The sequence below is a fragment of the Lineus longissimus genome, chromosome 9 (assembly GCF_910592395.1).
Source record: "Lineus longissimus chromosome 9, tnLinLong1.2, whole genome shotgun sequence".
Lineage (NCBI taxonomy): Eukaryota > Metazoa > Nemertea > Pilidiophora > Heteronemertea > Lineidae > Lineus > Lineus longissimus.
This window is the reverse complement of record NC_088316.1, coordinates 2,912,414-2,938,058: the sequence shown is the minus strand read 5'-3', so window position 1 is coordinate 2,938,058 and position 25,645 is coordinate 2,912,414. Positions and strand designations below refer to the sequence as shown.

General features: G+C 41.2%; 1 protein-coding gene across 6 annotated transcripts in view; it reads left to right on the top strand.

Moving 5' to 3' along the window:
* The window catches only part of LOC135493218 (multidrug and toxin extrusion protein 1-like), a 65,490-nt gene that overhangs the window by 19,062 nt on the left and 20,783 nt on the right, over positions 1-25,645 (top strand). For 2 of the 6 annotated variants that reach the window (XM_064780326.1, XM_064780324.1), the window contains exons 1-2: positions 301-1,777; positions 13,291-13,382. In XM_064780326.1, coding sequence (XP_064636396.1) covers positions 1,684-1,777; positions 13,291-13,382 — 186 coding nt within the window. In that variant the 5' untranslated portion in view covers positions 301-1,683. Of the gene's footprint in view, positions 1-299; positions 1,778-9,052; positions 9,535-13,290; positions 13,383-25,645 lie in introns of those variants that run through there. The other 4 variants (XM_064780323.1, XM_064780325.1, XM_064780320.1 and 1 more) reach the window with 3 other exon arrangements.

The window sequence follows — 25,645 nt, the reverse complement described above, 5'->3', positions numbered from 1 at the left end:
GCATCGGAACAAAAATTATGTATATTCTTTTGAAGAGAAGGCCAATTTGAAATCGGTACAATCTGAGTAGCCGCCTATTCGTATGTATACAGCGGACGTACCAATATTCGTGGGGAGACGGCTTTGCCGGGATCGACGCTATACGGCAATATCGGCTGCAGCGAAGTGGAGCCGGGTCAGGGTATAAGGAAAGCTCATAGCGGAGTACATCGAAACTACAAATCGTCGTAGGCTGCAGCGCAACGAAAATCATTGGAGAAGGACAATTTATCAGTATTCAGACGCCTGTCATTCTCCAAACTGGATAACTCTCGTAGCTTGCAGGTAGCATCCTTTCATATGGGAGACCGATACGTTTGAGATATCGGCACTCGCTCCGCCTGGAGAAAGGTCGGGGAAGCCCATTCGGATCAGCTACGAGTTGTCGTGCCTAATATTGGAAAATTTCTTGGATTGAGAACACCATCTCTTCGATTATCATCAACACTTTAGTTCTCGTTTATGCAAAATCATTGCTCGCGCGGTGGGAGACTTTTATGGAGTAGACGACTGTATATTTACTGCCTGTCTTATTCAGTGAGTGATTTTCACACCAATAGGCATAATTTGGGGAAGCCAATTGTTCCAGTTTTACGAAATGTGGAGGATGTTTCGAAAAGAGTGAGATACTGCCGTTCCTAGATTGTTACCTTAAGGCATCTTTCGTCATAAAATATCTTCTTTGGAAAGGATATACGGGGGATGCATACAGCAAGTCAAATGAATTGAATATTGTTTGGCCCATGACATTTGGAAAGACATTTGGAGTGAAGACCTCTACCCTGGTGATACCTTAAGGCGCAATTTTTCATAACTTTCTTCGGATGTGGAGAGGACTGACTGAGAAAAACCACAAATGAAATATAATTGCCAATTACATTGTACGCTTTGGGAAGGCATTTTAACCAACGCGGGAAGCCAACCCATCCCTATTACGGAAGAAGAGGATGCTATAGAAAGGCCCCGTTTTTATCACAAGCTATATCGAGTAATGCGTCGCCTACGGCTAACCAAAAAATCAAATCGGGTGCATTGTCACATCATGTTGATATTTGGAATACTTCGTACGTAAAAATGACTGCAAAGTGTGCTGATCGGTATAAACATTGCGCTTGTAACTCTTATTCGTCGCGAAAGTGTGTTCTGTGGGGTGCCAGCGCCGTAATACATTGATCAAATCATTTTACGCCGGTGACCACATTGACTGGGAAAGACTCCTTCACGTTTTCGCCAAATCAACCAGTGAAACCTGTTGGATGAGTCCCCGTTCAATCCGGCACTCAATTCGATTGGTCATATGATAAGGTATCGGACGAGCTACTCTGATTTGGTCAACATGCGCGATGATTCGAAAACATTACAGCAGCATCTCATGTCCCCGGCGAAGTTTGATAAATATCGAACTTGGTTATCTTTAAGTTCAACGTAGGGGACACTCTTTGTCGAATCCGATGACGAAGACCAGGAATAGATAAACTACTTTTCCATGGCCATCAGGATTATCAAAACTTGTGTTATTTTTAAGCAAAGCCATCCAATGCATGTACTTTATGAGTGTGTTTTGTGTTAACGATAGGATTCTGTGATATTCGTTAGGGATTCCTGCATCTTGTTTTGTGGCTGGTGATTCTGTGATTTCACAAGATGGTGATCATGGAGAGTGTGGTCAGTGATGACATCAAGTATAAACTTGTAGCAAATGGATTTGTTGAGGCTGATGATGTCTCTTTTAAAGGAGGTAAGTTGACCCGAAAGTCATGATATCATAGCTGTTGACTGTTTGGATAAAATTTCAACACCTAAGTCTCATTCTTATTTAAGTTTAAAATGTCATGATTTATGTTGTTTCAGCTTTATAACTGACAATAAAAAGTAGTTTTAATGATAGATATTTGATTCGAAATATTTGAGAAAATTTTATTTCTCGTTTTCTTGCCATATTTAAGCATGCTCCACTCGGCAACGGATATGATATAAGCTATTTTATCTATTTATTTTTTGAATTGTGTTGGTGTCGACGTGTTTTAAAGTCGTCTGTCTTTAAAACAGCGTTAAGACTTAAATTATTTTCATAAAGAATTGATACTGTTAGTATTAAGATAAGTCGAATTTCCTCTACGATGCGCATGCCAATGTTTTTTATGTATGTTTAACTGCAAACAGAAAGAGCTGATATAGTTGAAACCACAAGCCTTGCTGCTAGAAAATATAATTAAATATTTAAATAATTAAAATAACAAAATGAAATAATTATTTGAAATCAATTAAGTTATTTTGTCTCCAGAGTACACAATGTTGGCGCGCCATATAAATGACCAAGCGTAGCATCTTCCCTTCGATTCGTTCCAGCGACCCATCTCGCCCCACCTCACCTCGCACCCAACCCTCCCCCAACAGAAGCCAAACTCTGGCTGGCCCTTCGTATGCATGCTTCCCGAAAATGGTGGCTTGCATTGGAACTAACTTTTTCCCCCTTGTCCGTCATCAAAGGCATTCAAGTGTGTTGGTCAACCATGACTATCTCCTTTGTCCCTCCACCATAAGGCCCAGTTTCCCCTTATGACATCACTATTTCGGACACTCAGCGCCCCATTTCTGGAAAGGTGTATAGGGGTGACACTCTCACTATAATATACACAAATTTCACTTTTGCCATGGTCGTCCACGATCCGAGTCTAGATGTATGTTTCTGTGAACTACATGTATGGCCACCATCCTGAGTATGATTGCCGCGTTATCGGGAGATTGTAGGTTATTCGGTGACTAACTCATTTACACATATATATATTATTTATGCGGCATGATGTATGAGGAATGCCTGCCTAAAATGTAGTACTTATGAGGCACATAAATGTCATACCAGCTAATGATCACCAAATGATTGCAGTGACCTGCTTTACTTCGATCAAGCCAATTTTACATGGCATCCATACATGTACATAATGTATTCCTATCAAATTGATGTACTACATGTGTAACAGAGGAAAAACATCAAGGTCCAACCGGAACCGGGGATTGAACCCGGTGTGACAGCGGATATAGTCCCCCTGGAGTCATAGTCCGGTAGCATTGCATTTGATCAATTAAGCAGCATGATCTATTGTACCGCTAACCCTAACCAAAACATTTAGCAATGCGGGCTATTGTTACACGGACTATCAGCCCTAGGACTACTATCCCTTGCACACCGGGACCTCTCGCTTATAAGGCCATCACTCTACCGACTGAGCTAAAGGGAATTTCCCTCTAGCCTGGGCTAGTAGGAATGATGCCACCACTACATACTCTCCCTGTTCGGGAAAGGTGTGTCCTCACAACCGGGTTCTTCCGTGATACAAAGGGTTAATTCATTGTCCAAAGACACACCAGCACCTAAACAAATTATTAGTACCCTTTTACCACGTTGGGCGCCAAATGTAACAGAGGAAAAACATCAAGGGGATTGAAACCGGGACCGGGTCATCACTCTACCGACTGAGCTAAAGGGAATTTCCCCTCTATCCTGGGCTAGTAGCACTGATGCCACCACTACATGTGTTGATGTCCTGAACACAGAAGAGGATCAACGTCGTTCACAGGGACATTGTAACATACAAGCCACACAGTCAGATATTTTTCGCTCGCATTTAGGCCTAAATTCCCATTGGTCTTACTCTCTTCATAACAGATCTTGATAACACCGACCCCCACGAAACAGTTTTATGGGAGTCGATAAGCCTATACCGACAGGGGCAAGTAAACAAAAATGTAAATTACAGAAACTATGTTAACTCAATTAGAAAAGCGGTTTATCAATTTTTTGGGGTGGTATGTCTATATCAAATAATGTATTTGTCAGCTTGTGCTTTAAACTTGTGTGTCAGGGGAGTGAATCTTCACTGGGGAGAAGTGTCAACTTGTTGTATGGAAAATATAATTTAGAAAGGAACCGTGTGGTGAATAATAGGAATGGGCTAAGCAGGGTGGCGGAACAAATTAGAGAAGTAATGGTTATGCGAGACGAAGGGATCCAATATTCAACTATATGGAATTAACTCAGATTATTGAGTTGTTGTGTACTAGCTAGGTTTTTTGTCATTGTCATGTAAATAGATTATTGTAAACCTGCACCTAGCACCTTGCACAACTCTGTTAATGCACCGCGTTGAATATGTGTCGGAATATTTTCTTGACGAATAAACATATACATGTATCATAAAATAAGCTTACATGCACAGCCCAACACAGAAACTCTTTTCCCCAGGAACGCTATAAATGTAAGCTTCTCTTCGATAGAGATTCTGTGTAAGCAACACAACATATTTATGCATGTATAAACATGTAAAAACATTGTACAAGACGGAAATTTCAGTCATCTTCGACTCTTTTGATGTATGTATCAGTACGGACCAGTGAAAATAGGTCCGTGATATCAGAAATCTAAAGTGTCAATTTGAATTTGAAACACCTAGTATAAAATGCCTAATGCAATGCCAAGCAAATATCATTAGCATGCCTTCGAGTGCACAATGACGCTTCAGCATAGCTTTATCGATTTTCGCTAAACTATCGAAAATCGACAGTATCGAAATATGTTCAACAGGCACGCGCACAATTCGAAATAATTGGTCTACATAACAGAATTGAGTCGAAAGAACAAAGATGCCAACCGAATTGGCTTCAGTTTAGCATGTGGGGCACCGGTAGTGCAGTGGAAGAGAGTCTGCCTCGTGATCAGGAGATCGTGGGTTTGACTCCCGACCGAGTCACTGCTTGGTTCCCCGTACTGGTCGAGTTCAAGTGAGCGCCTTCTGGTTGCTCCCTGATACGAGATAGATTCTGGCCTAAAGACACGAAGGTCGAAGAAAAGCTGTGGGGAACACAGCCGGACCTTCGGGCGACAAGCCGCTTCATCTCCGCCACAGGACTGAGGTTATAGTTTTACTTAGGCAGGTTGAACGCTGAAGAAGAAGAAGAAGAAGTTGCTCCTTGAAACCCCCGATCGATTTATTTGGAGACTGAGGTGATAATATAATATCTCAAAAGCGCTTTGATCAGGAAAAGCGCTATATAAGACCTCAATATTATCATTACTATTACAAAGAACAGACACCCACTCTTGAAATTGTCATTCACTAGGTGTGAAGTGAATGGTCTATGGTTACGCAGCCTTGTGGTATAACATTCTGGTCAGTATGCCCGCCAGCCCGATACAGAAGACATACAAGTCTATACACATGGAAGACATTTCGTACTCAATGAGATGCAAATCCAATAACTTTGGTATTCGTTAGTGACCACTTGATGGTATTACTAGTCACACATGTAAGCGAGATACAATGTACGAGAGACATATCGTTATTATCGGCTCTTCGAAACGCATTGATGTGTCATTGCTTTTTACTTTGACACATGTGGCCTGAAAAAATAAACAGAGAGGACGTTTGAACGACATTTGACCAATTTCATTTGCATGTCATCAGGGTTGATTTGGTTTTTGTTTCATCGAAATGCATCCCGTAATAACTGAAATACACCAATTTTAAATATTGATTTAAATCACTGAAACTAACAGTATGTACTCTCGTGTTGATCAATGTTCATATCACACAGTATGATTAATGGAATCGATATAAGAATCTGTTTATCGTAGATTAATAAAACAGGTCATCCAATGTAGTCGTTGCAATCTCTTCAAATCCCTGGGTTGTTTTTCATATGCCCAAACCAAATAAACACACACTAGTATCAAACTCAATAAAATGGATGACAAATTTATTTCCGTAGATTTGCAGTTATAGAAAAATAGTCTTCAAAATGGAAGTCTTTCTGCCTTTTATTTCTCCCAAGTGTTACCTAATGAATAGCAAGTTGTATTATGTCTATCCCTGGGGCAGCCACGCCGCCAATTGAAATATGTGTGGGAGTACAAAGCGTGAGGTTCGTTATAGTAAAAATGATTTGGGACTTTCCAGCAGAAACACGGCTTTTAAATTTATTTTCGTGTAAGACGACGGGGCTTTAGATGTTTCAGAAGCATACGAGGCATACGACGAATATAGAAAGGGACTACATGTACGTCCCAAAATCCCGTTCCCAGGTCGCCATTCTCATATTAGAGTGTGGTTTAAGCGTGAAAACACCGCTACTCTGATCAGAAACCAAGCGTGGGTAGTACGTATTTAAAAAATGTAGAATTCGAACATAATATGTCCGATGCCACTTGGGTAAAGTGCTACCAGCCGTGTGATGACACTGGGGGTATACCCCATGAGTGGTAGACCTGATTAGGTCTGTAATGCGGGCAATATCCATTTTCCCAAAGTCACCGCGTGAGCGCGTTACTGCTGGGCCAGATGCATACCCTTTGCACGGAAATCTGCAAAAGGCGGTCATTAATCAACAACCTGTTATTTTCAATCAATAGTAGAAGAATGGGTGATGCTGCGCACACTGGGCGCATAATAGATTTCCTCTCGGGAAATTGACAGGGATGGAAAAATGACCATAAGCAAGCTCATTAAGGGGGTGTTTAGGTTGCTTATATGGAAAGAAGATAACTGTGGCATGGTGTTCTTGCTCCAGTGCCCAGCGTGATTAGATGCTTTGTTTGTAATTAGGAATAAATAAAAGATTAATGCACCGGGATCTACCAGAGCATTATTTTTCAGGGAATTGATAAAAACCAGATTTATCCGTATAAAGCAAATTTTTCCTGCTACTGATGTGCTACTTGCTGGGCTGTTACCTACACTGTTCTTTCAAAATTAGAAATTAGAGATTGAGTTTGATATTTTTCAGGGGATCTATACATGTATGAGAGCATATTGATATGCTGTTTTTCAGGGAATTAATAACCCATTGCTAAGAATCGCCGGTCAGTTGGATCTTAAGGGGAGTAATTCACAGGTCGCTAACAACATCAATACCGTGTGTGCAAAAGCGGGTGTTGCAAAATATGATGTTACACAGATTTCTATAAATAAAACTGTTTTTTTAAATGATGCAACAGTCATTCTAAGAGACAAGGCAAATGTCATCAGAGATATGATAAGTTCGAGAGACAATAGAGACCGCAATTTCTTTAATCTTGATGAGATTAATACTATATTAAATGATTTATGTGTAAACTAAATTCTACAGACACCTGAGACTGAATAATTTGTTGATGGCCAATATAATATCTGTATAAACAAGTTCAATTGAGTATCACTGGTAATTAGTTGTGGCATTCGCTGCCTGTTTCTAACTTGTTTTAAAATGTTCTTCCATCTATTTATTTTTCTCACTGCACAATACAGCACTGCACTCTGTTGAATGTACTATTATGTACGATTAGATAAATAAATAAATAAAATAACAAACGGCTTATTTCCAAGCAACTATTCCTATTACTGATTGAGATTTGGTTGGCTGTTGCCTGCGCTGCTCATTCAAAATTGAAATTTGAAATCTAGAGTTTGCGTTTTCTAATAATGTTTCATTGCATTGAATACAAATTTCAACATGGACATGAATTTCGCGGAAGAAATTATCTGCCTATGAGAAAGAACGCCATTTGAATGTTTCCAAATGACTTTCCGACATACGAGCTAATTTCGAGTCTGCCACTGCTGCAGGCAGCAACAACCACGCGTGAACCGATGAAGGATTGAATGTATTCGCGAAATTTAAATCTTCCGCGGGGAGCCATTGCTCGGAACTGACTAATGAACCGAAGCTCTTTGTGGCGATCAGTCTAGGATAGCGGGAACCGTTGCCATCGGCAAGGCATCTCAATATGTACACTCCTCGGGAGCACTTGACAGATCTATTGTTATAGCGCTTGAGTTTTTTATTGTTAATAGAGACTTCCATTGTAAGCTCTTGAGACCTCCATTGTTTGCTCTTGAGACTTCTATTCTGTTGAAACTTCTATTGCAAGCTCTTAAGACTTCGTTTGTAAGCTCTTGAGGCCTATATTGTTAGCTCTTGAGACTTCTATTATAAAGTTGAGCTCTTTTAAATACTTCTATTGTAAGCTCTTGAGACCTATATTGTTTGCTATCTTGAGACTTCTATTGCTGGCTCTTGAGACTTCTATTGTTAGCTTTTGAGACTTCTATTGTTAACCCTCGAGACTTCTGTAAGTTGTTCGCTCTTGAGACCTCCATTGTTAGCTCTTGAGACTTCTATTGTTAGCTCTCTTGAGACTTCTATTGTTAGCGCTTGAGACTTCTATTGTTAGCTCTCTTGAGACTTCTATTGTTAGCTCTCTTGAGACTTCTATTGTTAGCGCTTGAGACTTCTATTGTTAGCTCTTGAGACTTTTTTCTGTTGAGACGTCTATTGAAGCTAGTAGAGGCTTCCACATATAGTCCTTGTTGATTCGGCTCCCATCATAAATGACATTCATCCTCCTTTGAAAATTTAACCGGGGATCTGACGTGAACACTACTCTCCACAAGCACGGGTGTCATTCAAATGCAAGTCTTTGCTCACTCCGAGTTACATCGAGACATACCTTTTGGCCACTACGCATGAGTGTACGGTGAGGCAGGATTTGCTGATATGGCTGGGCGTCCTTATTCTTGAAAATGCTATTATTCAGGCCTGTTGATGTCTGAACAGAAGACCAGAAAACATTTTCATCGTCAGAAAAGAATGAACTTTCTCTGAAAATCTAACGCATACACTTCGTTGCTGGAATGAAGAAAGATGGATTCTTTCCAAATTCTGTTTCGTGCTCAAAAAGATGATGCATTGGAATTTGTCATAATACTTCAATATGCGGCACACAGATCAATATTTATTTCTGAAAATACTTTGTCGAGAGTATTGCCTACATTCTGTATGTATCACTTACCTCACCATCTGGCTGCACTCATGTGATGCTGTTGAATCCGACTGGGTCCTGGTCCAGCTGTGATGCTGCTGACTGGACCACCATCTGAGTTCTTCATTGGATACAAATCGATGCCTTCAAGCTGTTACTAAGAATGATATTTATATATTGTCATGAAATATGACTAGGGCCTTTCGCCAGTATGGAATTTCTTGTTGAAAGATTGGTGGTGGGTTGAAACTTCTCCGACAAGCTGTGGACCCTCCAAGGCCAACCCTCAATGTCGGTATCCGTTATGGAATTCTGGTCGAACAATTAACTGTGAACCACCATTTGACCGAGAGTAGCTGTTTTGGATACAGGAATTTATTATTGGCTGAACAGTTGAAATTGAAGGACCGAAACTCAAAGTCGTCAAGAGGACTCTGTTTTTGGTTTTTGTCAGTTGAAAGTAGGACTTACCATTTTTGGAATCTTGTTTTTGACAGAGAGATATTGCATCATTACGCTTGCATCAAATTTTTGTGATGAAAGTTTAATTCTAAAGCACCTGCAGTCCAAAAGGAGATATTCGTATTCTTACGGAAACAATTGTCAAGCGTTCGTCAGGATGGCGACCAGTTTCACCAATGTTGGATACGAGGAGATATCGGCTGTTCAGAATTGTCCGAGATCTAGAGGAGAACTCTGTGGTGAGTTTTGTCGTAGATCGGGATGGCGCGTAGTACAAACGCTCGACTTAAAATATATTTAGTAAAAACATACCTTTTGCACCAACTGTGAAATCAGTAAATATAGTAAGGAAACTCTACTCAATAATTAGTCAAAAATTGCCATTAAAATGGTTAAGAATTACTATTTCGATTGTTACATGTAAAACAAATAATTTCACCGTCGGTGCAATGAGAACTGCCAGAGTAGTAAAAATTACTATAAAATAGTCATTTTACTAATTAATTTTTAGAGTGTACTTGGTGTCTAAAAACATTTTTGAGTGCACTTTCACCAAGGTTTGTACTGAATCCTACGGAAGCGTATTAGTGTCAAGTAAAAAAAAGTTTTGGTATTAATGAAGATTTTTTTTTATCACGTATGTACGAGATAGTATCACGTAATAACGCGATAATTCGCACTATTGCGTACGTACGTGATACTAACGCGTAATTACGAGATAACTATCACGTTATCACGCGATAACTAACACGTAATTATGCGATAACTTAAACGTAATTACGAGGTAACTAACGCGTAATTACGAGATTAGTATCACGTACGTACGCAATAGCGCGAATTATCGCGTTATTACGTGATACTATCTCGTACGTATGTGATAAAAAAAAAAAAAATTCATTTATGCCAGAAACTTTTTTTTCATTTGGCACTAATACGCTTCCGTAGAATCCTTTCCACATGGAGCTCAGATGAACTGCTCAATCTACAAGCGCTGTACAAGTATTTCCGACCAGTAACCGTTTATAACCCTGGGTGCGGTTTCTGTTAGGCAAAGAGGCATGCCTAGTCTCACGCTGTGACGGAAAATAACTACACAAAAGAGGTGTTTGCAGAATTGTTTGTTACACATAAAATACAAGTAATTGAAATTATCGATCCAATACGATCTTTCTGATAAACAGGCCTGTTTATCAGGTAGAAATCGGCAGTAAATTGTTGCAGCTCATAACACCAGCAGTGTGCACTGCTGGTACCAATTAAGTTAGTGTATTAATGGTACCTAATAAGCCGATACACAGTATGCATTGGTACATGTGACCTAACCTCCACTTACTGATGGTTTCTAACAGCTTTTCTGGTGCCTTCAAAGGCAAAAAGAGCTATAAGCTAATAAATCCCTATTCCCCCTATTAAAGGGTGAGTGGGTTTTTGCGAGTGTATTAAGACTGTACACAATTTTAATGTGTTCTATACACTGCATGAGTTTTTGGCGCCAGATTTTAAAGCTGTCTGTTGGGCATGCCACTTGCCGCCCCCTCTATCGGGTGAGTTTTTTATCACAGTTTTTATGAAAGTAGCTTACCTGCTGATGAAATAAAACGAACCAACACAGGCTTTGCCTGATGTCATTAGAAAGAGAATATCAAAAAGGTTTTCATCAGGAATGCAACAAAATAGAAAATCTGAAACAATTCTAATCTCTTCGAGGTGCGACTTTTGAGATTGAACGTGGAAATTAGACAGGATGATGCGAAAAAAACTAACCAGGCGGGGATGATTAAATCAATATTTTTATGGGCCCTATTTTATTTTAGATAAAATCTATGACGCATAAAGAATCGGGACTTGTATTTGTCACACACAACTGTTGCTCGTGAGAAAGCCATTCCTGCTGGTTCTCAGTGGATACCTGGGGGTGCAATATCTGCAACAAAGCTGTTGACAATTTCCTTTCGAAGCACGGAACCCATGGTTCTACATCGTGCATCCTAAGTCCTGAAAATCTCGTATCTTTTGACAAGTGAGGCAAGGATCTCTTAAAGGCGAGCTGTCGTCGCCAAAACAAGCTAATTTCCCTGGCTGGGACACTTGCCGATTTGTCTACCGCTACTACTTTTAAATTTGGACCGAACATGGAATTCAAATTGCCATCATAATAATTTAGCCGTAGGAGCCAGGATTGGGTGTATTGTTGGAAAATAAAGAATTGCGCTATCTGGCATCATTCTGTAGTCAACCCCTATAACTTTATGAAACAATTTTGGAGAGATCAATGGCCCACATCCTCCATGTTATAAACTCATATGACTTGTGTAATACTTGTACCATAACAACGTGGTGTTACATAACTTTGTCCAGTTTGAATGAAACAGTGCAAAGTCATACCCACATCGAATGATAACGTGACCGATGCCTATCCCCCAAAAAATTGACATCACATAACCCTAGTAACATTTTGGGGACCATCATTTAGAACTTTAAGGTGATATAGGCCAGCATTACCAGCATTGCTGTAGGGTTTCATTATCAAACGATGGGCAATAAACTTCAGTCGTTTTGGAAGGATCGGGAGGATTATGAGAATATAGACCAGCAGCCCATAGTCAGCGGTGAGTCAGAGCTGTGTATTTCTTAGAAGAATTGCAGGTACTTGTTGGGCTTTTTCGATGGGCTTTTTCCGAAGCAAAGGTCTATGTCCTTTCGGGTATGCTGTCCAAAACTACTGGTCATCCACCAGGACCGATTTCGATGGGCTTTTTCCGAAGCAAAGGTCTATGTCCTTTGGGTATGCTGTCCAAAACTACTGGTCATCCACCAGGACCGATTTCGATGGGCTTTTTCCGAAGCAAAGGTCTATGTCCTTCGGGTATGCTGTCCAAAACTACTGGTCATCCACCAGGACCGATTTCAAAAGTTAGTTTTCATAGAATCTTATTTTGGGACCAAAAAGGATGTTTACATTTCGGTAATCGTGGTTAGGAAATGAAATTTGTGTGTGTATTCGTTTACATTGGCGCAGTGCATTATTGATTTTGACGGCTTTCCTCTCTGTGTCGCTTATTCATTGACAAATTTCGATGAACACGACTTATAGGTTATGTTCTTTTTCGTGTAACCACTCTCCTCTCGTACACACTTTCTAACCTCCAACATTTACAAAACACAGGAGAGGTACTAACTGCAGCGGCACATGTCGCCATATCGACTAACAATATCTTATGCTGATTTTATAGGTGGAAGCTCTCACCGGGTTTTTCTTACACACGGCGAAGATACGGGTGTCGAAAAACCCGGGGATTTTGGATAGGTAGAACTAAGACTATAGTTTTATCAGTGCACGTACAATGATCCTTGATGGGTCGCTGTTCTCGGTCTCCCTATTAAATGGTCAACTGCGATCATATATATATATGTTCGGGACTAAATCCGCTCTAAACTTAAAATCTTCTTAAAGGAGTGTCGCGTTGCATTCCCCAATCCATCAGTTAGAAGAATGGCCGTTTGGTGGCGCATGGCGGGCAATAGGGAAGATTTAACAACAACCACAACAGGGAGACTATGGGTAGGAACCAGAGGGCCGAATTGGTGGTCCTGTGGCGACTTATATGCACAGTTAATACGTGATGGGATCATGCTGGGTTTAGCGATAGATACATTCGTAACCTTCTATCTGTCCCAGTTATCAATTCAAAAAACTCCACTCATTGGCCAATGTGATCTGATTTGAATGAACCAATCATAAACCAGTGCTTTACGAAGTTTAACTGCTCTGAAAATAACAATCAAATCTACCAAAAACCGCTCTGGTTGACAAGTGATCAAGTGATCAAGGTGACTTGAAATTTACCCACACATTTTGCATACACGCTTTGACAAGACATTTGCAGCCAGCAAAAGTTGTATTTTGAATGAGTCTTGCATGGCGGGGAAATGATTGGACTTCTTTTGTCTTTTACCAGACGCGTTTAACTGTTAATTTGTTTGTATCGTTCTAGGTGACAACGGGGCCATGGCAAATAAAAAGTCTTTCATACCTAATTGGTACAAAGAGGAATTTAAGGAGGTCTTCAATCTAGGATGGACTATGGTAAGTCACAAAACTATTTATCTGATTTCAGGGACCTCGGTCTGGTGGCTTAGTATTTTGATTTCAGATGTACAGTTTTGGTTGAAGCGAATTTCGCACGATCAGCGTTCAGCCTTTACATCGTCACCGCCCGCGACAATGTACCTTTCAAATCCTTTTCAAAACTTTGGAGCAGATGAGTTAGCTGGATTCGTCCTTTTGAACGCAGACCAATACGGCTCTCCTCACAAACTCGCGTATGGGAATTCCATAGTAATGACTCGATGCATTAATTGTTAACGTGCCGTCTGCGAGGCGCGGGAAAGGGAGTGGCATTGTACTGCTCGTGCGAAATTCACTTTAAATGTATAGCAGCCCGTGTCACTTCCTGTGCATCTAATTTGCAAGAAATCATCAAGATGCATGACAGTCTTGAACAAAAAATATATTTCCTTGTTATAAGGGCATAGAATTTTATACGCGCAACCGCAGAATACAGAAGATAACCATCTACGATGTTGTCCTGTAAGCGGCAACATGGTCTATTAAAACACCCCTTGAATCTTTAGCCAGGGCAAACTCGATCCATCTTATCGTGGGTTTCTTTTATAGGTTGGGGGGGGGGGGGCGTAGCAATTTCGAAGAGCTGTCCTGCTGTGACCGTCTATAAAATATCCCCGTCACAGACGAGACAGGTCGCATCAAGACCAGTCGCATGCCGAGCACTAACAGTATTCTGTCTACGCGGCGGGTATCATTTGCCGTGTTGATAAACCAAGGCAGTGGATCGGGGCATTAATTCACTGGGCAAACAGTCATGAGGGTGTGCGCAAACACTCCTTATATCACTCGCAATTTCTCCGTAAATATGGCTTGTGGACTGAGGTTGCAGACACAATTAGCCAGACTAAAAGTATTTTATACTGACATGGTTAGTCTGATGAATTAACACAGCACTTGTAGAACTCTGTCTACATATTCAGGCCTGGATTACCGTGGTGTCAATCATTCTTGGCCACACTTGGCCAGGACGAAACGTTAGGAAAGCGTGTGGCCCCATCAGCAGGGCCGTGTTGCCAAGGCAATTCTGACCTCCCCCTCTAAATGTCTCACCGAAATACTGGTTTTTCATGTACATGTAGATTCGGGACGACTCGAAGTACATTGTATCAGTAGGCCTATAGTTGCGTGGTACTGAATGTGTCCTTGCCTTCGTTTCAGCCCCACGCAGCAATTTTGGCCAACAGTGCAGCTCCGCCTTAATTGCAACTAGGCTGGCCAAGGGAATGTATTTTGAGTGGCTCTTATCTCTGCATGAAGCACGACGCCCGACAGACGCCCGGCAATCTTTAGGAAGTTTTCACAAATCTCCCGATACGCCCACGCGGACGCCTATCCCGTCTTTCGAACTCGAACAGGCGTTCACGTTGACATGTCGGGAGCTTCGCGAAAACTCCCTACATAAAACCACCCACCCACACCAGCATAAACCGGTTTTTATCCTCCAACACGTTTTATAAACCACCTCTACGGACTGAAATCTAATTTCTTTATGTTGCTGGACAATGCAACTCACAGATGCCTGCCGTAACTGAAAACGTTTTCTTTATTATGTGCTAAAAATATCAATAATGTCACGTTAGGCGCGTTTTCAGTACAACTGACGGTGGACGCAGGTGGCCACAACTGTTATTAAATAGTCGCTTTTATTATTTTATTTTATTTTATTTTTTCTTTGTATTATATTTTAATTAGCTTTCAACGATTTTCGATGCAATGATTACTCATAGTACTTTTGCCCCGATAATGAATATAACTTGAGACTGCTTTAAAACCTCGTCTCACTGGTGCCCCCCCCCCCAAAAAAAATAATTTTTTAAATCCTCGGGTCACTGGTGTCCGTCCCGAAAAAGAATTCAGCTCACGCTGCTTTAAACCCTCGGGTCGCTGGTGTCCCGAAAAGGAATTCAGCTCTGCACGCTCCCAGAGACGCTGCTTTGAAACTCTGGGTCACTGATGCCCCGAAAATGGATTCAGTCACGCTGCCATGAACTTAACCATTTGGAACAGCGCATCGCTCGGATTCTTTCAGCGCCAATGAAGATAATGCTTGTCACGATTATCGATCTTGGCGATAAACAGCATCAACCCTTTGACAAATTAGCTATTGATTCAGGCGCCCGTCGCATCTCGAAAAATGTGAATGTCTGTGTCGTGCAGCTGGAGATGTCTCTGGCGCTGCTTGGTTAATGTACAGACTATTTCTACAGTCCGAGGTTAGGCAGCTGATATACCTCCCTATCCGTATTGGTTGCCTCACCCAGACTCTTTCAAAACAAATATTTATTGAAAGACTCTGTCTCACCAAACTTCGTAAGGGTTGGCTCAAATGTACATGTCCTGCAATGTCCTGCACCCCTTAAAATTTCAATCAACTTTTCTTGCGATAATTTCTTCAAAAAAGTGATTTGTAAATTAAAGATTTTTAAAGAAAAACATTGCCTCACGTTCTGGCGAGGTATATCAAATAAGGCATAAAAATACGTTTTTTCAAATTTTTCATTTGAATGTACATGTAACAGTGAGAATTAGAAATTGAAATGATGACGAGCCTGATCGTGACTTTCCAAATATCATTTCGTAAAGGCATGCATGTCTCATGAAAGCTGAAAGCGGTGAAGATTTACTTGAGTTACCAAGCACCCGCAGCTATTACTGTTCCCAAATGGGATTCACAGAGGATGATTGAATCTGAGAGTGCTGACTGACAGATTAAATGATTGGTTAATAATTGGCTGTCAATCATGCAGAATGCTCAACATGATCGATCTGTGCGAACGTGCAATCCCAAGATTGAGTAAATCTGAATCTGAATTTTTGAACATCTCAAGATGAATGAACGCATTTTTCAATCGAACGATTAATTTCTTAAGAAAACATATAAAAAAATGTTTTTACCTGATAAAAAACAAACTCCAGATTATCGCACATGTTACCGTATACATGTATGTCACGAAATTGACAACAGCGCTTGTCTCCCGGCCTCTCCCTATGGTCGTGGGTTCGATTCCATCCTACTCGTATGATAAAAAGGGCGGTACTATTTGACAGCGTACGTTTCCTTCGGGAGCCGGTTTTCTTCTACATCATGTTTAATCAACCTGCCTTAAAAGTTAGTAAAAAGCAGAAAACTGCATTAGATGCTTAGATCATTTAGGTATTTCAGAAAATCCCGTTCAAGTTTGCTGAAAACACTGATTTTAGTGAACGGCTGGTCGGGCAACAGAACCCTCTTGACACTAAACGTCTGGTTTCAACATGTTCAATAGCAGGAGAGGCCAAATGTTTCGCAGATTCCTAAGGTAGCATTCGGGATCAATATCTAAAATTTTCATCAGGGGTAGGAGGGGTCTGCCAATTGCAAAAATACTTGTTCGTCTTTTTAAAAATGTTGGCACTCTCCAAAACGAAGTGAGTGTGTCAAATAACAGTTCTCCACGTTTTGTCATTTAAGGGGGGGTCATGGAGGGATAAAATAAATCCATCTCTCATGGTAGCAAGGTTATCTAACATGATCTCTTACCAAAATTATCCTTAAACGAGTTATTTTTAGTCGATTACTACATTCCTGTACCCACGTTCCATAATAATTCTCTATGTATAATTCTGTAAAATTCTGTTAAGTTACCATATTTTGTAGTGGTTTAAGCCTTGGGCTTTTGTCTGCAAAATAGCCTTTTTTCTATGTATCATTCTATTAGCTAGTAAATAAATCACCCATTTGTTAAAAAAAAAAAAAAAATTATTCTTGGCGTGCAAACTTCATTTTACCGTATGCATTACAGTACATACATGTACAGCCGGCAGTGTGTGTCATACACTGCTGGTGCATGTACATAGGTGAACCACACGTCGGGTTCGTATCGACTCCTGGCTCTTGACTTAATTCGGAGCAGGAATCTTTTCGTGTCATTCATATTCCCGATTATATATCTAGACTTGTGGTGAGCTTGAATTAATGATATTGGTGCTGCATCATCAATTATTTAATATGCGTACTATAATTACGTTAATATCTTCCAAGAATTTGACTTTTTTACAACTTTGGCGGAAATCAGACCTTCTTTGATTCGGCTTCAGCGAGACAGTATGGCATGTTATGTTCCCCATACACTAGTATTTCCCTTGAACCATAAATACACGTTGATATGATGTGTCATCTTTATTTCTTGATCTCTAAAACATGTTACAAATGTAAGTATATATACGTTGCCGACAGATGAACTGTATGTCTGGCTGGTCTCCAGCACCGCTACTTCAGCCCCTAAACTCGGCGAGAGAAATTAGGTGGAGCACCAAGATCTCAATTCGAAGACACAATATTTTATTCGTACGCGATTCAGCTCGTGCGTTAATAATATTTTTGAAAACTTAGGTAGTTGTACAGGCAGTTTCAAGAGGGGAGGACGGGGGGGGACTAGTGACAGGAGCTCGGTGGTCAAGTTGAAAGTCTTCATCTGACCTAATGAGCACTGATAAGGCATACTATGGGGCTTCATATTCTATGCAAGCGTGAACATATTCGATATGCTGTGCGATAGGAGAGACTCCTATTGGCGATTTCGTGTAACTCAATCTTGCCTACCTAGCTGTTGCTTGTCGACTCCCTTTAATAAAAAAGTGTGCAACTGGTAGCTGTGGACCCCCTTGACCTAACACGAGATCAGACCACGAGGTAAAGAACCCTGCTTTAATCTACATGTATTTGACTGATTTCTTTCATGCGAATGGTTGCCTGTCAAGCCTAGTTAATATCTATAGGCCAGGCAGAGACCTTCGGTCAGCTGATGACAACAGACTGGAAGTTCCAAGGGCCCGGAGCAAATATGGAGAGCGTTGCTTCTCTTTCTCCGCTGCTGTTCTGTGGAATGCGCTCCCTTTTGAGGTCAGGCAAGCAAGGAGCCTTGCATCATTTCAGACGATGCTAAAGACTCATCTTTTTCGACAATGTTATTAATATTGTAAAAGCGCCTTTGAACGGATAATAATCTGAAAAGGGCGCTTAAATTTAAATATGGTATATACATACATACATACATACATACATTGCTAGCCGATTCAATGAACCTCGTTGGCATATTCTGCAGTATTTCTCTCGATCCATTAGCCAGTTCCCGTGGTCGGAAACAATTCTCTTAGATCGGAGTTCAAATCGATACTGGTTTGCTATTGATCAAAAGGTCAATAATCAATAAAATTAGCTATTACCACTCTTGTTGACAACTAGTTGAGTAATGAATACGTAGCACGAAGGGGAAACCACCAAGTGCGTGTGATTAGGAATGTATTGCCTGCTTGAGTCCATGAGGTTGGGGCAGTGATAAGGAAAAGATACGTTGAGGGTGTCCTTATCGATAACATTTCTTAAACTTATAATGTACTACATCCGTGTTTCAACTAAAGAAGTAGTAAAAACTACTATTAAAATGGTTAAGAATTACATTTTGAACTCTTTTGATAGTTAAAACAAGTAGTTTTACACTCGGTGCAATAGCAACTATTTACATGTTATTTTAAGAGTGTCCCAGCCGACTTCTTACTCTTCAGCACGCCTTTCACGTTTCTAATACTACATTAATGTCTCCTATTCGTATTTATACTCTAAAATATTTATTTTCCTCATGAATCTTAAACACATTAAAAGCTGCTGAAATTCCTAATTGGTGATTTAACAAATTTTGAACATGTAACTGCTATGAAATAGCCAACTTTAATTGGCATTGAAGTTAATATCAGAAAAGGTTATTCAAATTTTAATTTTAACTTAAGTGATTATCGCCCACATGAGTCGTTACGCTACCATCATTATTCTGGATTCTACATGGGCTATTCATGAATGGGGGACACGTATTCAGCAGACCGAATCAAGCTAACTGTGCCAACAAAAAAAGTTAAGGGAGAGGTGAAGTCTATGGGGTTTTTTTTGCCTTAAACTTGTTTAAAAGTGATCACACTCATCTTGACCCACCAAGTGGATACCCCTAAAGATTTTATAGAAAATGACGCAATCCACAGGGAGCCTGAACGGGTTACACTGGACTGGAAGGAGCGACTTTCTAGATAAACGGCCGCCTAGTCCCCGCCTCAAAATCCGCTAAAACATCTCGGTCAATTTGTTGCCAATTGCTTTAGATATCTTGTTAGATTTTCCGATAACCGAGCGGTCCTGCTGTCGACAATGGTCAATATGCATTTACATAGCGAATGTGAGGATGGTTTTTTAGTGCAGCCACGTTAAAGTGGTCATTCGACATGATGTCCCTCGGCGCAGCTCGGGCGGATATGGTAGATTGTGGGCAATCTCGTGAAATTTGTTCCGCTTCCGACTGGCAGGATGGAAAAAATCATGTAGCAACCTCCCACGCGTATACATATATTCTTTTTATTGCGTCCCTTGGTGGTTAGTTAATAGCCTGCCTGATATATTATCTAATATATCATTGACACTGATACTTCAGATCTGGCCGAATATGATTTTGTTGTCCATAAACCCAACTGACCACCGGTACCAAGCTATTTCTTTTCTGTGCCTCCGTAGGATTGACTGGCAATTGGTTCCTCCATCGACCATCCGTTACCACGCGCCCTCGGGCTGGATAAGGTCAGATTCTTTCAATTGCCGGACTCTTTATTGAAAGACTCTGGTATGGTTGGGTTACTGGCGTGGTCCATAAAAGCTTGATGCCATGCTTCAACAAAATAACACTGTAGGATGTTATGAAACAGAGAGAGCTTCTTTTTTAAGAGACTGCATGGTTAAGCCAGAGTCTTTCAAACAAAAGCTTCCTTAGCCAGGGACTTATGTCTATTAGACAAACCAAGTGGCGCTTGTGGGACCAGGCCGTGAGGACAATGCCGTCAGTCTTCGTACGGGAAGTTGTGATATCGGACGTGAACAACATCAGTCAAGAAGAAACCAATGTGGACAATCATGGTTTAATCAATGGACAATCTCCAGTGAATTTGAATCCAGTGAACAGGTTGAACGCCATATTATTTTATGTATTGTAAAAACGCCGTGATGACTGGAAGCATACACCTGAGTATCTCCAGTCGCCTTGCTGTTGGTTTAGAGGACTAGACCACGCAAGTTTAGACAGTTGTGTCGAATGGAACCAATGAGGCTTCCCAGGATCCTGACGGAGTGGCAGCCGGAGAAAGTTGGAAGGCAACGACGCGAAGGGGACGGTGCCGGACACGCAGGATGGATTTTGTATCCCGCGATGCAGAGAGTGGAGTCGCGAAGGTGCTGCTGGCGCAGACGACTGAGAACCGTAATGCCCGGAGGGATGTTGTGATCTCTCGCATGTATGACCCCTAATAAATGAGATAAGCTAGTCCCTGATTACCCCGGGATATCCGAGCGCGAAACTGATGAACCATATGTGGCTTCCTTTAGATCGATGAGTATAGAGCAGTAGTCTACAACCCTTCCTTGCATCACTCGGCATTGCAAGCTCATTCGGAGCGTGTAATAAGGTAACTGGCCGAGCCGGCCATCTATACATATGAATCATCGGCCGAATCAAGCAAGACTTGGCAAATTGGTTCACAGCTCATGTAAACATCCTTCAGCATGTTATGCCGAAAATATGTTACGAGATGCTTGCTCCAAATGCTAGTGGAGATAGTTACGCAAAGGGGCCATATCGTGGCTGATCGTAACAGTAGTCCAGGTTGTCACCCGTTCGTTTCGCAAATCCTGATCACCATGGGAGAACCTTTCACCAACCTGATGGACCACACTTTGACAGGGCTTCCTCGACTATTGGTAGGAGGGCGCGGATCAGCAGCGGTGTGGAGCCATATGACCCTTGCTCGAGTGCATGTCTGCCGAAGGCGAAGTAACCGTAGGTCACGCCTGAGTGTGCCTGGTCGTTCCACCATGTTGTTAAGAACTTGATGATTTAGTATTACATCAGCAGTGCTTCTCCTTTTTAGTTACTCAACCCGACCTCTTATAAGTACACTTTTATAGCTTGGGGGACTACAAAGTCGATAAAAATAGCGCTGTATGTCATCACTGAGTCTCCCCATTAGTTCCGAGTGTGCCTCACAAACATGCCCTCGTGGTTGTCGCACCACGGGTAGTTGCCTTTGAAGTCATCATCCACAAGCCAGGCGGAAATTATCGCCAACATAGCCCTGCATTCCCAAGATCTTTCAATTCGGTTGTTACAAATCGGGCGAGGTTTTCTTTTCGTTTTCACCGTGATTATAGAGGCGCCGTAACTCAATTAGGTGGAGGCACAAAAGCGCTAGTGTGTTCTCCGTCGAATAGGTAGTGAATGAAATGTGTGCTGAAGACATGACATTGGGTGATATGAATAAAGACTAGCAAATGCTTTTACTTCAATTTTGTACAGAAAGGCCTAGTGTATGTACATGGAGTTTTAGATAAAAGCATTTGCTAGTCTTTATTCATATCACCCAGTGCTTTTTCATAAGCTCATCCTGAACAAAGCTTACAGTTACATTTCGCATGTACGAACTATTAGTAGATCATGATCAAACCGATTGATATATTTCATGTAAAGATTTAGGAAGTGAACAATTTCGTACCTGTCTCGTGCATGGTGTACGGTCGAGAAAGACAATTATCAGGATAATACACTTCAGGGATCAATTTAACCGCTGTTAGGTTCTTCTTCTTGTATGATAATGTGGGACGTGTATTTTCCAAAATTCTGCTCCTGAATCCATACACGATACATCAGGCGAAATATTTCACTGCTTATAACTTGACACAAACGAACCAATAACGCTCCCAGAATCTTCCAGTTATATCCGCAACCACGGTCTTAATAGCATTACAATTTACAAGGTTTCACTTCCCGATTAATTTTACCACGTTCGCGAGTCCTCAAATGTGTGGCTTCTAGTCCTGTCATCGGGTCATCTTATCAGTTTTCTTCTTTGAACTGGCTATAAATATATCTGTTTGCATGTCGGCCTAGTAGTATGTTGGCAATAAATATATTCCTAACAGTCTTTTTTTTCAAACAACGGCGAGCATTAGTAAGATATGAACGCTGGAAAGAATCCCTAGACGTTTTTCAGAATCTAAAAACCAAGTTTTCATTATCATCTCACCGACAAAAAAACTCTCCGTGGTGCATAATTTTCTTGGCTGAAAAGCTCAAAAACCCTTTTTATAGAGTGTAGATACATGAAGAAAAGAGTTGGTGACAGTCAAACATCCTATCCACCAAAAATAACGCTTTACATGTATCCTGAGCCTGCATTACCTGCATAACGGAGTCTCGTAAGGTCGGAAACTGGCGTGACGTAGCCGACGGTCGCCACCTGGGCAGTCATTGTGGTTGCCAACAGCAGTCTGAAAGATAAGATTATAAGGAAGAGAAGATGTTCATACGATGGTACAGCAACCTTTAGCCAAAACATAAAGAGATGTGGGTAGGAAACGACGTTGGACAATTTGTTTGATCTATAATCGAACGTCCCAACGGATTCGTATTCCTAAGCAATGTTGGACCTCCGTGCCTGACACCAGGGGCGGGTGACAATTAATATGGGCATGGAACCCCAACATAATTGATGACGTAATTATCCATTCCGATGGCTTCCACTGGCATACCAACCAGGTCTGTCTCTTATTTCGATGACGTACATCACAATAATAGGTCACTCTGCCTCGTCAATCACATACAAGGTTTCCTGGATTAGATTTTGGGATGGGCTGATGACTTGCCTCGTGCTGTACTAGGTGTTTCATAATCTTCTTGACAATTTTGATTTTTGATATCTCTGAGATGACAAAATATACCACCACTATATTTGTTACTGATACTAATACACGTTCTTCTGCAAAGACTGCTGCGTCAATAGCGACCCCTCCTGCCGCTCATTGTTTGATATACTCCCTTTAAAATACAAACACTAACGGGATGTAAAAATCTTGGTGCTGGTCAGGATGAAGAAGTCGAAGTTGCCTTCTCAACTGAGAAGATAATTAGAAATCAGAAGTGTCAAAGTTATTTCGCAACACCTGGTAGCTTGATTAAGAGTTGCCGGGAGGTTTTGTGATGAATGTGACAAGTGTCACTGCGGGAAAGGGACAAAGACTGGAACGGGATCTCTTAAAGCTGATTAACAGTCAATGGACGTAAATAATGCCCTCAGGATCATAGTAATGTAGATTATGTTATCATAGCACTTTTTTAGCTGCATTATTACTGTTAGCAAACTCATCAGCACGTCATCAATTATGTCAGTGTTCCATGGCCATATTAATTGTCACCCGCCCCTGGTGTCAGGCACGGTGAGGTCCAACATTTCTTAGGAATACGAATCAGTTGAGACGTTCGATTATCGATCAAACAAATTGTCCAACGTCGTTTCCTACCTACCTCTTTATGTTTTGGCTAGAGGTTGTTGTACCATCGTATGAAAAATATTCTTCTTTAATAGCTTATCTTTCAGACTGCTGACAGCAAACCTTGCTTCCAATTTCATGTCAGAAACTGATATCAAAAGCCAGTAAACATCTATCGGTTGTGTTGAGTGGAGCCACGACCCAATGATAGCCTAATGAGACAGCGCCCGACACAGGGCTCACACAAGCTGCTTATAAGACTAACAGTATTGACCATTAACTGATCGCCCGAGGCTTCTCACTTATTGAGTCAAGCGCCGTCAAGTTTTAGCGGCAAGATAAATCAATTCATTGATCCTCCGCTACGCAAAATCTGAATATCTTGTCAGCCATTTAACGAACGGAAGTAACGTCATTTCCTGTCAGGGGAGTTTACGGATGACGTCACCGCTGGCCTCCGTACGTCGTTGTTATGGTTGCGAAACCTGCCTATTGTTGGAGAGTTAACCGAAGACAGAGTGAACTAAATTGGGTTTAGTTCAGAGTTTGCGGCTTTACCACGGTTTGAGTGGACTCTATCGACATGTCTCACTTTTCTCCCTCTCTCGTGCACTTAGGAGAAATCGTGCTACTTTACGCCATTATGTTAAAACGTACTACCTTTCACCACAACTAGCACAAATACCGTAATGTTCATGCCGCAAATAATTCCGCCTCTGAGCAGAACTGCATTTAGCCAGTGATTGGGAGGAATTATCTTTCGTTACTCAAAGGAAAACGTAGAACCTTTAGTGCCCATTACCTCATCCAATTACCGTGTCACTCGCTAGAGAGGCTAATATTTTGATTCGAGAACGTAAACAAGGCTTTCCTCTATACCGAATCCCGATCGTCATCTTGGGGCCTCCCCGGCCCGGCGTCCCGAAAAAAACAATCCTCTCTCGTCAAGTCTTTTCGAACCTCAAATGCGTTCTATTTTCACTTACATCACGCATGGAAGTTAATCCTGGCAGAGAGAATATGCTTGGTGAATATCATATCTCCTTTGGAGAAATAGACTGTAACTTAGTCCGTATATTATCTACCTAACCACCTCAAACAATTTCCTTTTGTTCCTACATAATGATGCGTCTATCTGACGAATAAAATGTATATTTAGCAGATGACTGGCATTATCTCATGCCATTCAGGTTGCGGTCAGTTATCTCAAGCCAATTAGTAATATCGTCAGCCCACCTACGTCTCTCATGTGAATGAACGTAGATAAGGAGCGGTCACAATGATTTGGAAAGGACACAGAAACCGTGCAAGATGCACCAGTCTATTCTAGGCTGTCGCTGAGAAAAGGACAGGTCTAGTGAATTCCATTTTTCTGATGACATTTAAGTAAAAAGGTGAATTCATATTCTTTGGTACCTTTAACTCTCTCAAGTTTGTTGCTGAAAGATGTGTTCAGAAATATTTCTCAAATATATCATTGATCAACAGTTACGTCAATATTTCAGCATCAGTATATCATTCAAAGGTTATGTTCGCGACCACAATGACGACATATATGCGAAACGACCACCATAACGTGTGGACCACTCCAACTCCTGACTGGGGTATTAGCAGGATATTGGTAGCTCAGCCCAGTAATCATTCGGAAATAGATCTGATCACGGTGTATCGACCCCTTGTACTGGCTTCGACGCCTGGATTGGCAATCCTGTTGCTTGTCAGGATTTGATTACAGCTCGTTGATGATGGCTGATGGGGTGGTTCCTTGGACTAAGCAGCAGACACCGGGCGGAATCGAGGGGGAGGTTATGCTACCATTCAGCTACCACGATCTTTGGTAGGTAAATGGAAGATTCCGCTTGAAAGAAGCAACAAATAAGAGCCAAGA